We start from the raw sequence: 13,519 nt of genomic DNA on the forward strand, positions 1-13,519 counted from the left end.
CCACTTGCCCGCTCAGGCCACTAAAAATATTGCTCTAAAAAAAAGAATTGTCCTGTGGTATTGTTATTTTGACTAGCAATTTAGTTAAATTGTTTCGTTTATGAACGCTACAACATAGCGTCCCGTGAGTCGGTTGTCGTTGTTGGGTGAAAAGCAAACAGCGGAGCGCAGCGCGAGCAGGCTCCCGTGAGCGCGCTCCTTCACTACAGACTATCGCGTCACCTAACCATTTGCCAAAGTGTTCTTAATACCAGCGGTAACCGGCCAAGCGCCGGGCAAAAAACAATCCTCAAATAAAAGAAAGTCACCGGAGGAGTTAAGGACAGTGATAGGGAGCATGAAAAGAAGAGGGAGATAAAGTTTCAGCCAGCTTGATCGATGGAGTTGGCTTCTAGTGGTGCAGTGACGCGTCCTAAAAACCTTTTATAATCTATCGATTAGATTTAGGATTTGAAAATGATAAAAGTAGGGTAGACATGTGGAGATTATCCGGCTGAACAAAACGTGCATTTATCAAACAGGTTTGTTTTCCACTGACCTTATTTCCAGCTATTTTCCAAAACCCTGTGGAGAAATCCCATTGCTTTCTGTCGAGGGAACCAGCAGCTTACTTCCTGGTTTTAGGACGCGTCACTGCACCCCTCAATATGATGCCAATATAAACAAGGTCTTCTGTCGGCTCTGTACATCAATGCTGACCTATGCTGACAAGTAAGTGAAGAGTAGACAATATAAAGGTATTGGCGAAATGTCCCAGCAGTTTAGGATAATGAAGGTTCTAATCTAATCTATTACATAGCCATTACATTTCTAACTCCTAATGACAGGAAGGCAGAAAGTGCTTTATACAAATAATAACACTCATATTAATAGCAGACATTTTTTAACAATGACCACACTATCATTATTTTAATAAACCAAATATGAACAATTGAGGAAAATGAGGAAGAACTGATGATTTAAATGTTGTAGTACAAGTAGTAGTGCATAAATTACTATTGCAACAAATGTGTTAATTTTCTTCATTAGTAGTCGATTTTTTTGGCCAGTGATAATACAATGCATGCATTTTACCCTTAATGTCTACCTCTGCGTTAAGTCACTAGCACCCCCCCCGTCCGACCGTCCGTCCGTCCGTCCGTCGACAATTGACGAGCGGTATTTACTTGAGGTACCGAAGTTGGCCGGTCGAGAGTCCCGGGCTGATTTGTAGTCCCAGACTGCCCCTGTCTATAACCAACCATTAGTTACTACCTTTACATACTCCGAATATAAAAGCATATAGAGTATATTTTTATATATCTAAACCCAAAGTAGTGTCTAGTCGGGATGTGGAGATCCCTCATTTAGTTTTTTTGTGTGTATTTATTCAGGTTCATTCTTGAAGACAGTGCATAAATAGGCCAGATTAAGCAAGGTAGCTGTTTTAAAAAAAAATAATAATGATGTAATGCATATCAATTACAGTCAAAGTAAAACACAGAAACGTATGCAGAACATAGCAGTACATGGGCAGAAGTAGAAACCCAGTAAATTATGGTTAATCATAGCAAAAACATACAATTCTTACACATTTTTTTGTAATAATGAGTTTCTTTTATAAATAGTAGCTATAGAAAGCTAAATTGTGAGACATTAGACACCTTTTCACAAGTATGACTATGACTTAAAACTATAAAACATAATTGTGAAAAAGTAAATTTACCCGAGTCCACGTTGTCAGGTTTGTCTGACATGGCCAGAATATATTTGGGAAATTGAGCTTAGTTGACTTTGTCCTCCACCTGTGCTTCTCCTGTTATGAAATATCATGTTTGCTGTTTGACACAATAGAGCCACCTTGTGTAAACTCTAGTCCAGCTGGCAGGGTAATAATAATCCCATCTATAAATTCAACATAATACTGAATATATTTAAGAGACAGGACACATCTTATTTCGGAAACAATGACGTTTTATTCAAAAGATGCGTGACATATACAATTATAAAATAATTTACATGGCATGCCTTACTATCCATTCACTATAAACGTTCAGTCACCAAATCAGACTCAGATTCTTTTCAAGTGTTTTTGTCATTTAAGTCTACAACTACAAATACAAAGCACATACCTTTTCTAAAGAAAAGCCAAATCCTACAATATCTACAACAGGTCATCTCGTAAAATCCGTTTAAAGTGAATCCTTAACCTAAGTCCATAGAGGCAATTCTGAACATGAACTCAGTGGTTTACACTTGTGAGTGAATGATGTGTGTGTATGTGTAAGAAGCCATGAACACACACGTTTAAAGATAATAGATTTAACACTGATGGGATTGGTAGACTGCACAGTTGAATACAGACACACCTTGACTTAACAGTTACACTCTACATAACTAGTCTACCAACTACACTAAACTGGGCACTTACTCATTCACATCTTTCCATCCAAAGCAAACTTCACAAAACACAGAAAACTTGCCCGAACCCAAACCCCGCCCCCGACCAAACCCCATCTCATCGTCTGAGCTACACTTGTAACCACCTGTTTTATCAACACAAAGAAATGTTCAGAAAACTCCACAATATACAGTATGTATAGATACTATATCTCCTTCAGGAAATAATCTCATAAATAAAATGCAACTGAGATGCTGAACTAAAAGAATGGTATCAAACTGTGGTCAAAAGTGATAACAAAGGAACCTCCCCTCCCAAGAAAATATTGCACAACTAACACAGAAAATGGATATTTTCTTCATGACATGCTCATGTTCTTTTTTTTGGATCAGAAGAGACTTTTTTAATTATGTATTGTATCCCCCATCCCTACAGCCCCCACCCCCTCTGACAGACATGCATCTGGTTGTGATAAATAAAGCTCACACTAAAGAATTTAATAATCTCATCAATTCAAAGACCAAAACATAGCTGGTCCAAAGTTATACATTTCTTTATATCAAGTTACACTTTCTTCTAGGCCCATTTTTTTACTATAAATCTTAGCAAATGGATATTTTGGCACAAAGGTTAAAAGTGAATATAATCTCACCTACCCAATATTACTGCCCTTTTTTGTTTGGCTACCAGCTTTAAGGAATATTTCAACCCCGTAATGATCATTTGTACATCAATTACTCATTACGATTTACAATTTGTTGTTGTTTCTTCAAGGTTTCAAGGTCAACATGATGAAGTATTCCTTTAAATTGATAAAAATCTATTTATTTATTTTGGCAATGTGGCTAATAATTGACTGCCCATGCTCCTATCCTGCTCTGTGTTCTTAGTTCAACACAAAGACAAGCGTGACTGCTTTAAAGAAGAAAGAAAAAAACAGCTTTTCAGATATTAGTGTCAGCTTTCTAAATGAACAGATTTCAATAGCTTCATCCTTCATTGGAGTTCTGACTTCAAAGATTCAGTGACAATGATTTCAGCTTAAGTCCAAACTTGTTTTTGTTTGTGGTTGTAGCTGTTGAGCTGAACAGTACTACAGCGACGCTCCACACCTGAAATGACACTTAAAACACAGTGGAGACAGGCGTAAACAGACATCTGTCAAAGTCACCCAAGTCTCTTTACAACATTTACATCATGACTGATATGTATTTACATGACTTCTGAAAAGAGTATGAAATGGCATAGGTGAAATATACAAAAATAATTCCTGTACCTTGCTTGTATGTTTAGTGTGTTATTTGAAGAGCAGGAGCAAACTACACACTCACTTCACAGAAGTGGCAGCAGGTGACAAATCACATCATGCCAGAGGTTAAGTTGTTCAATCCAGGCCTGGCGACTTCTTTTACAACAATGTCAGCGTATGTAGGTATTTCCCTAAGTACAGGAAATGTCAGTCAAAGCTATTCAGTACACCCCTCCCTCCTGAATTACTCTGGACTACAGAGTAATATTCAAATTCAGCCCCTAGTTCTCCCAAATAAAACAGGTAAGTTGAAAACAATGTTGACAGGGTATGAAGATTGGATATCACAAACAATGACAATAACGTTAAAATTCATATCTGAATAGATAAAGAACAAAATGTACATTACATTTAAATTAATCCATGTAGCGGAGTAACATTTCTTCTTCCTTCAAAGTCCCAGGAAACTATGTGGAAACGACTGCAGTTCAACTCATCTATATTTACTCCTCGACCTTCCCAAGTGTTTAACAGTGACACACCTTTTACTACAGTGAAAAGTGTGACCTCTTAGTAGTGCTCCTAAATGATGCATATATCTAAGCCTCAATTCCAGCCAAGATAGTATTGAGATAGTAACAAAAGGAATGTCAGAGAGTAAAAACAAAAAGACCCTCCTACTCTCTGCCATTTAATAAAATCCTAAAAGCAAAAGCAGTATAATAAAGTGGTAACTGTTTCACTGAAGTTTGTACAGCAATGGATTTCAGTGCCCAGTAGTACCTGTGCGCTCTGGGAAATAAACAACTGTGATCTCCAGAGTGTGGTTTTCAAGTATTACTGCTGCTTCTTTTGAAAACTGCACCTCGACAATTCCTCTCTGTTTACAGGTTATCATGTCTATAAGCTTCTACTAGCTAAAGCAGCATTTATTTGCATGATGATTACCAAAGCTCAGCTCTTTGGCCCTACATGCATTGCAAGGAGCCACTGACTGAGGGCGACCTTGGCAAATGCAAGCAATGCTTATTGCACCAACTCTAGTGGCAGCATTGTGTAGTGCAGAATGATTGTATCTCTTTCTATGAACCCGGGCTGATTTAAGTCTCCTCTCTAAATCAAAGATTATTAATCTCAAATGAAACAACTGTGCCCCTCCAACAGATTGCATTTAAATCCCAGATATAACTCAGGGTAAGTAGGGAGGGGACATCTCATTTGAGGCGTTGAGTAACATTGGCTAAAGCCACTGCAAAGGCCTGCACAGCAGAGAAGGGATACTGAAAGTCCAGGATATAGGCATTGCCATCTATCCTGCCGAACTGCATCACCTGAGTAGAGAAACAAACAAAGAAAACAATGAATACAGATATCCCAGTGTTTCAAATAACTATACATATGAATATCGTGGACAGAGGGATGTTTTTTTAACTAAGAGCTCTCTTACCTGTCTGCCCTCCAGTTCAATTTGAAAGTTCTTGGCAGACTCCTGTGTGACGCGCCCACCAAAGTCCAGCTGGTACACCTGTGTGGCTTCATTCCACAGTGGCTGCTTGTTCGCCATGACGTACACGAAGCCCTGGCTGCCCAGCCCTCGGTCCTCCTTCTCGTTGGCCTTCCGACACTTTATCTCGTCCAGCTCATTGGCAGCCCTCAGGTTCCTCTTACTCTTCCAGCCCTTCTTACCACTCTGGCACTGATTGAGCAGCTCATCTCCGCTGATGAAGAGCTCTGGCTCACTCTCTGAACTGTCTTGGAACTCACTGTTGGCAGTGCCCTTACTCAGCTTCTTGGCCTTCAGCTGCTGCTCTTTCTGTCCCTTCAGCTTCTTCTTGTCCCTCCCTCCCAGCCTTGGACTAGAGATAAGGGAGTTGAAATCACCCAAAGCTCTGCTCTCCTTTTTCGACTTGCTCCCTTCAGGCAAAGGCGGCACGTTAACCTCCTCGGCCCGCCCATCCACTCGCTTGCGGTTTTTCTTTACAAACTTATCAGACCGCTGTGGGACAGGGCTCTCGGTCAAGGAGAGCACCTCCTGGAAGCCTTCCCCGGCGTCTGCCATGGCCTCCTGCAGCTCTACAGGTGGAGGTGGAGGTGGAGGGGGTGGGGGTGGAGGAGGAGGCGAAAGGACATTTTTGTCTACTGCCATGTGGGAGGCTTTGGGTGGTAGTGGCACTGCAGGACTGGACATAGGAGGGCAAGAGTTATATGTACCCCAAGGAGTGTGGAGGGCAATGGAGGGAATAGGGAGGCCGGCACAAGAACTTCCTCCTGGATACAGGGGTGGAAGAGGGCAGCAGGTGAGGTTTGCCAGGTTTGCATGGTAACCAGGCGGTAAGACAAGGGTTGCATCCTGCTGTGAGAAGGGTACTGGTGCAACAAGCTCCTTTGGGGAGGAGCAGGGGCGTGAGGACCCTTGGATGGGCTGTAGCTGGGCCCCAGGATAGGCAGAGGATGGAGGGTACTGGAGAGAGATTTGGTATCCTGCGGCTGCCGCAGCAGCTTGAAATGAAGCAGCACTTGGACTGGTGGGGGACTTTGGAGAGAGGACAAAAGGCAGCCTGGACACATCTAAGTGCTGAGCAGGGCTAAGAATAAGTGGAGGTGGTTTGTGGGGTCCGGGGGGTCCAGCAGTACTCAGGGTGGCTGTCCGTTCCTGAGGAACCCACACCTCCTCTGTGGCTGCTGGGTCCCACTGATAGGGAGGTGGGCGTTTCACAACTAGTCCTGATGCATCATTTCCTCCTAGCGCCAGACTCCTCAATGACTGGTTCAGTGTTTCATCCTCAGTAAATGCTGAATTCACATAATCTGCCCTGTCTCTGTTACTTCCTCCTCCTGTGATCCCAGATCCTTCAAGAGCGCTCAGCAGGCTGTAAGAGGACTGCGAGGCCAGAGAAGTGGTGCTGTTGGAGTGAACAATGACTGTGCTGTGTGGTGCCCCATTGCCCGGAGGGAAATCCTGCCTGATTATAGTTCCTCCAGCTATTCCATTAGTGCTCCCTGGGGCAGTGCTTCCGACACTAGATCCACTACTACACTGACTGCACGTGTATAAGGCTGTTGGCACCCTCTGCTGGAAGGAGGCTGCTAGTGCACTACTACTACTGTTCTTAGCCTTCGGAGGCAGTGGCCTGGGCGCCTCCAGCATCTGAGAGACTTTGAGAGCGGCCTCTCGGCTGTTCCTCCTGAGAGTGGCGTGGATCAAACTGCTGTCAAGCCTCTGTCCAGGGTTCCTGCCAACAGCACTGTTCTGATTAGCCGGGTCAGGGTACGGGGGCGGGTCTCCGCTGGGTATGGAATAGCGAGGTGCGGTGAGTCTGTTGAGTGTGGCAGAGGTGTAGGGAAGCTGGTTCTTCTTGTCAGCTGAGGAGGAGGAGGAGGTGACCCTGAGAGTGGCGGAGCTGCCAGGTCCCTGGAGTGTGTACACATTCTGATTGCAGACAAGGCGTGTTCGAGGACGACATACTTCCTCCACATTGCCACTGCTGTCAAATGTTGTTATCCTCTCATATCCCAGGGGTGTGGGGTACTGAGCTTGTTGCTGACCTGAAGGATAAAGTGAGAACTCGCCCTTCTTTAGTGACAGTTCTCCAGGGGGAGGAGTCCCACTGGGGCCCCCTCCTGATCCAGATGCAAGACTGGAGGCTGCAGCGGATGCTGAGGCGGCAGCAGCTGCTGCAGCTGCTACAGCGGCAGCCACTGTCCCGGGGTAGGGGGGCGGGGGGTTCATCTTACTGAGCTCCAGAGGGGCACTAAACACCAATGTATCGCCTTCAGCCAGCTGTTGAGTTTGCCGCATGCTTTTGATTTTTAGGAGGTGCTCGTGTTCAACCCCCAATGCTCTCTCAACCACTAAATCAGCAGGTGGATGAGGGATCTGTATCTGCAGCGCCCCCTGCTGGAGCATTGCTGCACCTGAAGTCTGTCCGGATGACATGGAGGTAACAGGGATCTGAATTTGGAGAGGCTGCTGAAGTGGATGATGCTGCTGCTGCTGCTGCTGCTGCTGCTGCTGCTGCTGCTGCTGATGTTGTTGCATCTGATGCTGCGTTTGATGTTGGTGGTGCATTTGTTGCTGCAGTTGCTGCTGAATGTGTTGATGCTGCTGTTGAATGTGTTGCTGTTGTTGTATTTGCTGCTGGAGCTGATGTTGATGCTGCTGCTGAATGTGTTGGAGCTGCTGCTGAATGTGCTGCTGCTGAAGCTGCTGCTGCTGCTGTAAGTGTTGGTGCTGAAGCATCTGCTGCTGCTGCTGTTGGAGTTGCTGCTGTTGTTGGAGCTGATGCTGCTGCTGCTGTTGGAGTGAGTGCTGCTGCTGCTGTTGGTGGTGGGGCTGAATGTGTTGTTGTTGGTGTTGTTGTTGGTGTTGTTGTTGTTGTTGTTGTTGTTGTTGTTGTTGGTGCTGCTGCTGCTGCTGCTGCTGCTGTGGATGGTGGCTTGATTGTTGTTGTGGTTGTGAAGGATGATGAGAAGGTGGAGGTCCCACCATCAGGCGTCCGATTTCTAGTCCCCCAAAGATGACCTGCCCGGGGCTGGAGTACCTGGTGGGCACGGTGTACTGGGCTGTCAGGAGGGTGTCCTGGCTTTGGTCTGACCCACCAGCTGTGGCCCCAGCAGGGGTTGCTGTGGGATTCGTTAGGACATCCAGCTGAACATTTTGATTGGCTAGGAGTGATTGGACCAGACCAATGCTTTGGGCAGGGGACATGGCCTGGGCTGGACTATGGATGGGGGCAATAGGGATGTTGACGGTGCAGGGCGGGTTGTCATCGGTGCTCCCAGCGGGGCCGGACACAGGCAGGTCATCTTCATCCTCACTGAAGACGTTGGGGCTGAAGACGGGTAGATTGATGTAGTCCATGGAGATCTTACGCACCTCTGGCAGGTAGATGGTCATCTGTCGGGGCTGCAGATGGAGGAGGCTTGTCTTATAGATGACTAAGGGGAGAGGACCAGACAAAAAGACATCTGACTTATTTAAATGTATTTATTAATTTATCGCTAAATGCTAGTTGAAACGTTTTTGATTGGTTACCTGCACCAAGATTAGTTGGCAAGAAAGCGGCAAGCCCCACAATCTTGAATTTTGTTCCCCAAATATTGGATGTGACCTGAGCAAGGTAATTTTGCTGCAAGATGGGCACAAAGAGAATGATTTTATGTATTATGTATGTCATTCCTTAAACCTGTATTGTATTTGTTGTGCTTGAAAAGTGTATGCACACTCATCCTGTGCATAGACTTCATACACAGCACTGATCCAGAGGAAAATAACAAATTAAGCTCAAATGATTTTACTGTTACCTGAGTGATGTCATCTAAAGGAAATTCCCTCCGTGTTAGACTGGGTGACCCAATTGAGGGTTTCCGTATGGGTAACCGTGGTGACCTGGAGATCTCTTGTGTAGCACGGGAAAGTTTGGGGGATTTTCTGGGATCAATGTTGATCCTGTTGGAAAAGGGACAAACTAAGTCTCTACAGAGAAGGTAGTAAATAAAAAATAAAAGGTTTAGGCATGCATTGAACCAAAAACAGTGCAGATTTGTTAAACATAATGATATATCAAGGAAGTTATCAATAATTGCTGGGATGAAACTCAAATAATATCACTTCTGATATTACATATATTTTATATAGACATTTATTAAAAGCCAAACGTTCATTCTTGTGTTTTTAAGCTGTTGGAGGAAGCCAAGATATCTGAAAGCTCTCTGCTGTCGAAGAAGCATTTAAGCTGACGCTGAATAAATGCCTAATATGTGGGAAATTAAATGTTTATTTAAAAAGAATTGTGTAACATGTAAGCCAAGCCCCCTTAATACATTTCATTTTGTGTAGAGAGAACTAAACAACCTTCCACCAATCTGTATCTTCGGTCAAAATGTCAAAGTGTCCCTGGGCAAAATACTGAGTCAGTGTTTGTGTTCATGTTAATATATACTGATGAGCAGATGGCCCCTTGTACAGCAAATATGAATTTTGTATACGAAAAAAAATAAACATCAAATAAAGATGACATGCTACAGTACACTCAGGTTTCTGGTTACCTGGGCAGTTTGGGGGATTTGCTCCCTCTGGATATCTTTGGAGATTTCTTGCCAACCCAGTCGTCACTCAGCTCAATGTCACTGGAGTCAGAGCAGTTACAGCTGTCAATCATGGCAGATATCAGACTGTTGCCGTATATCTCGTCTGAGGAGAAAAGACAAGATGGGGGACGAATAAGAGGTGTCGATTTTGAGTAAATGGATTGTAGAAGTGTTAATTTCAACAAAAAATATTTAATGAGATGCTATAATGTGTGTTAACTTGAGAACTAAATCCGGAAGAGAAGAAGGAAAAACAAATATACAAATAAAGATGATCTAACTACTTTGGCTTTTCTAAAAATACAGATGACATTGCAGGACATCTACTACTCTCCAACAACCTGGATAAAGGCATGTTCCTCATGGATTTGTATAAAACTAACTATATGGCGCGGCATTGTTCAACATTTCTAAAGATAAATATTTAATCCCATTTGGTCCAAATCTTTGTTTCAGTAGTTCCAATTCTTCTCTTTTGCCTCATTCTTATGGAGTCAGTGAACCACTGCTGTCCCAGTTTAGGTCAAGTTAATTTATTTGATGGACATTAAAGTGTGAATGGGCTGGAACCATTTCATGGCTGGCTTCATTTATCACTGCGTTGAGAGGGTGCGGGTTGATTTATGAGGAACCCAGGGGCCATCAGAGCCCCCATTAAGCAGCTTTTAATTAACATGGGCGCAGTCTGCCCTATGTGACTAAAACATAGCCACTCTCTGAGTTCCAAGTCAAGGAACTCAAATAACTGGAAAAGTACTGGAGCAGGCCGATGTGTCTGAAGAAAACATTTAGCAGTTTTGTTTTACTCTTAGTTAGTGCTGGGGGGAAACGATGATTTTGAAAACGATTAATCGGGCGATTATTTCATCGATTAGTCGACTAATCTAACGATTATTTTTCTGTTGTTCGATTTATAAAAAACATAATGTATCTCAAATAAATACCAAAAAACATTACTTAAATCATGACAACTGCGCACCAGCTTACGTGCAGCCCTGGCCTGGACATTGCTTGGCTCCGTTAGTTGACATACATTGATACTATAAGCTGACTAACGTTAGTCTAATGTTATGTTTGACTCGTAAACGACCACAACATGAGTTAGCTCTCTGTGCAGTTTGTTCGTTCCGGGTTAGTAGCGGCTAGATAGCGGTGTTCTGCAGACGTAAACTAGCTACCATTCCATCCAACATGAAATGCTGACAAACGTTAACTAACACACAGCTGGCGCCGCTAGCTAGGTAGCTAACATTAACTACTAACCAACCAAGCACGAACAAACCGCACGGAGAGCTATAAGATAGTTAGCACTACCGAAGTGCACAGAACTCAAGCTGGACAACACACTAGGGCTGTCCCTATTTATGAATATGCTTTTATTTTGAAGGAGAGGTAGCGCTGTTGACAGGAAGTTGTTGTTGCTATGGAAACAACGTGACGGAGATTAATGGAGAAAAGTAATATCTACATATAAAGACGGAGAAAGTAAACGATAAAGTTTATGGTTAAGTGTTAGCACCCCCGGAACAAGCTCTTACGTTGATATTGGAGATTTCAATCAATTCAATTTGAAAGACCTAGGGCGAGATGTTTTTGTTTGGGGGCTTTTTGCAGGGCTTCGTGCACAATCCTGTGAGGAGGAGGTGGTAGCCGTTTCAATCTCCATAGTGTTTAAAGTGCGATTGCGAACTGCTTGTTGTTGTTGTTGTTTTGGGTGACCCACGTGTGTGTGGCGATGCGTCGACGAGGAAATATGTCGTCGACGATATTTTGAAGTCGACGCGTCGGCTACAGCACTAGGTTTTATGCTAACAGGTACAGATTTACCAACAAATCAATAAGTCGATCGACAGAAAACATTTGAAAGATATTTTAATACTCAAATAAATGTTGTTTTTGTGTCTGACTGATTAGACCAACCACTCTAATCAGGAACCTGTTGTTGGTTTTGCTCTGTGAAGTTGCAAATATGAAGAAAGCTCCATTTTACCTGTTTTCCCATCTGTCTTAGGGTCCATGATGACAAACTCTGGACGCAGTTTACTTATTCGCCGGCCTTTTAGGATGGGCACCAGACCCCCGAGGTACTCCAGGTACAGAGTGTAGCAGGGCCCCCCCACCTCAGGGTTATCCTCTGTTCGCTTCATTGTACAGTGCAGACGCTCATTTCCAGCTGTCGGGTAGCTCACAAAATCACGCATGTTGTTCGGATCAGGGATGGGGGGCTGAAAAGGAAAGGGGTGTATTTGTTATGAAGGCTTATCTCAGAAAGTGAGATCTCTGACGGAATGCAATTCATTAAGTATGTATGTTATGGTTTCAATTGATCCAGCAACCCCCTGTTCGGTGTTACCTTAATGGTGGGTACAAAAGCAGTAGTGACGTAAAAACAGAGGCGGGAAGGCATGGTGAGCTTGGCAATATCTTTTTCCTCCTTCACTGCTGTGGCGATGCCCTGCTGGCAGAGTAGCTGCAGATTGGCAACGCGGTGCTCCACTCGCACTACGTAGAGCGCCGGGCCGCATGCCAAGAACAGACGGGAGTCCCGGTGCCCCCAACACAGCGTAGTGATGGGGCGCTGCAGGGTGACAGGAGACACATGGGAGAAAGGCTAAGATTGTTTTGTCACATTTACAACACTACATACTGCAATACATCATTAAAATAAAGCAGGAAAGATGTAAATATTAAGGGGTCTAATTGGTATGGCTGTGACATATAAGTACAGAGTCCAATGTTGACAAAGGGAAATAACAAACACATACAATTCTGAGTAATGTGACTCAGGTTTGGCCCTGGTAAAGTTCACCTGTGCTGGTGTGTCCAGTGTGTAGATGTGTTCACCCTGAACGTTGTAGAACTTAACAAGGGCGCTCCTGGTGGGGGGACAGGAGGGGTCGGAGGGGAGGAGGGCCCTCTCCATCCCGGCCACCGCAAGGAGGTCACCCTGCGAGCACCACTGCACCACCACATCTGTAACACGAGGCACAGGAGAACAATTCATGTAATGTAGAGTAACACATGCAAACAACCTTTACCAAATAAATAAAATCCTTGAGATATCATTGAATGAAACATTATTGCACACCTTTCAGCCCGGTGCGGATGAGGGTGGGAGAGAGGTCGTCGTAGTTGTTCATCAGGCTGATGTCTCCAGATGTGAAGCTGACGGTCAGCAGTGGTTTATGACTGTGCACTATGAAGAGATAAAAGACAACTTAAACATATTGAACAGGAACTGAGAAAACAACATAACAAATTGGTAACAATTTAAAGTACACGGTTTCAACAGCAAAGGAATAAAACAAGTTTCCACATTTAAGTATAGTGGATAAATAAACTAAATCAAGGGAAGGGTTACAATTACACATCTGTGCACTTAATAAAATGCAACAATTTATTTTATGTCAACTTTATCTGGCGGTTTAACCTTATATGGCAGAACATAGAGTAAGGAACATAACGTATTACAACCCCAATGTAACCTGACATGTAACAAGGGAGGGTCTTCATTGATTTGTCAATACATCGATTTGTCAAGAAAGAAAAAAATCAATGGTGTGAACCCTTTTTAAATCATTGATTCTTCTTTCAAGGGAAACTGCAAAACATTGCCCAGTTGCAGCTTCTCAAATATGAGGATGTGCTCATATTCATTGTCTTGAAAACAGTGTTTCCCACAGAATTTGATTCTATTTGTGGGGGCACTCCCCCCAACGTTCTTGTTGCTCTGTGTTTCGTTGTTAATGAGTGAAACACACCGGAGTTGAGGATCTGTGGGGTTTATTCTCCCAAAAATA

General features: G+C 43.7%; 1 protein-coding gene across 3 annotated transcripts in view; it reads right to left on the bottom strand.

Moving 5' to 3' along the window:
- Positions 1-1,932: 1,932 nt before the first annotated feature.
- Positions 1,933-13,519, bottom strand: part of tulp4a (TUB like protein 4a) — a 30,663-nt gene continuing 19,076 nt past the window's right edge. For 2 of the 3 annotated variants that reach the window (XM_079642798.1, XM_079642799.1), the window contains exons 6-14: positions 12,808-12,915; positions 12,529-12,692; positions 12,073-12,297; positions 11,710-11,944; positions 9,678-9,822; positions 8,934-9,105; positions 8,665-8,758; positions 5,077-8,567; positions 1,933-4,960 (exon numbers count right to left, since the gene is read on the bottom strand). In XM_079642798.1, the coding sequence (XP_079498924.1) occupies positions 4,844-4,960; positions 5,077-8,567; positions 8,665-8,758; positions 8,934-9,105; positions 9,678-9,822; positions 11,710-11,944; positions 12,073-12,297; positions 12,529-12,692; positions 12,808-12,915 (4,751 nt within the window). In that variant the 3' untranslated portion in view covers positions 1,933-4,843. The remainder of the gene's footprint in view (positions 4,961-5,076; positions 8,568-8,664; positions 8,759-8,933; positions 9,106-9,677; positions 9,823-11,709; positions 11,945-12,072; positions 12,298-12,528; positions 12,693-12,807; positions 12,916-13,519) is intronic. The other variant, XM_079642800.1, reaches the window with a different exon arrangement.

This window comes from Notothenia rossii (assembly GCF_949606895.1).
Source record: "Notothenia rossii genome assembly, chromosome: 8".
In the NCBI taxonomy this organism is placed as follows: domain Eukaryota; kingdom Metazoa; phylum Chordata; class Actinopteri; order Perciformes; family Nototheniidae; genus Notothenia; species Notothenia rossii.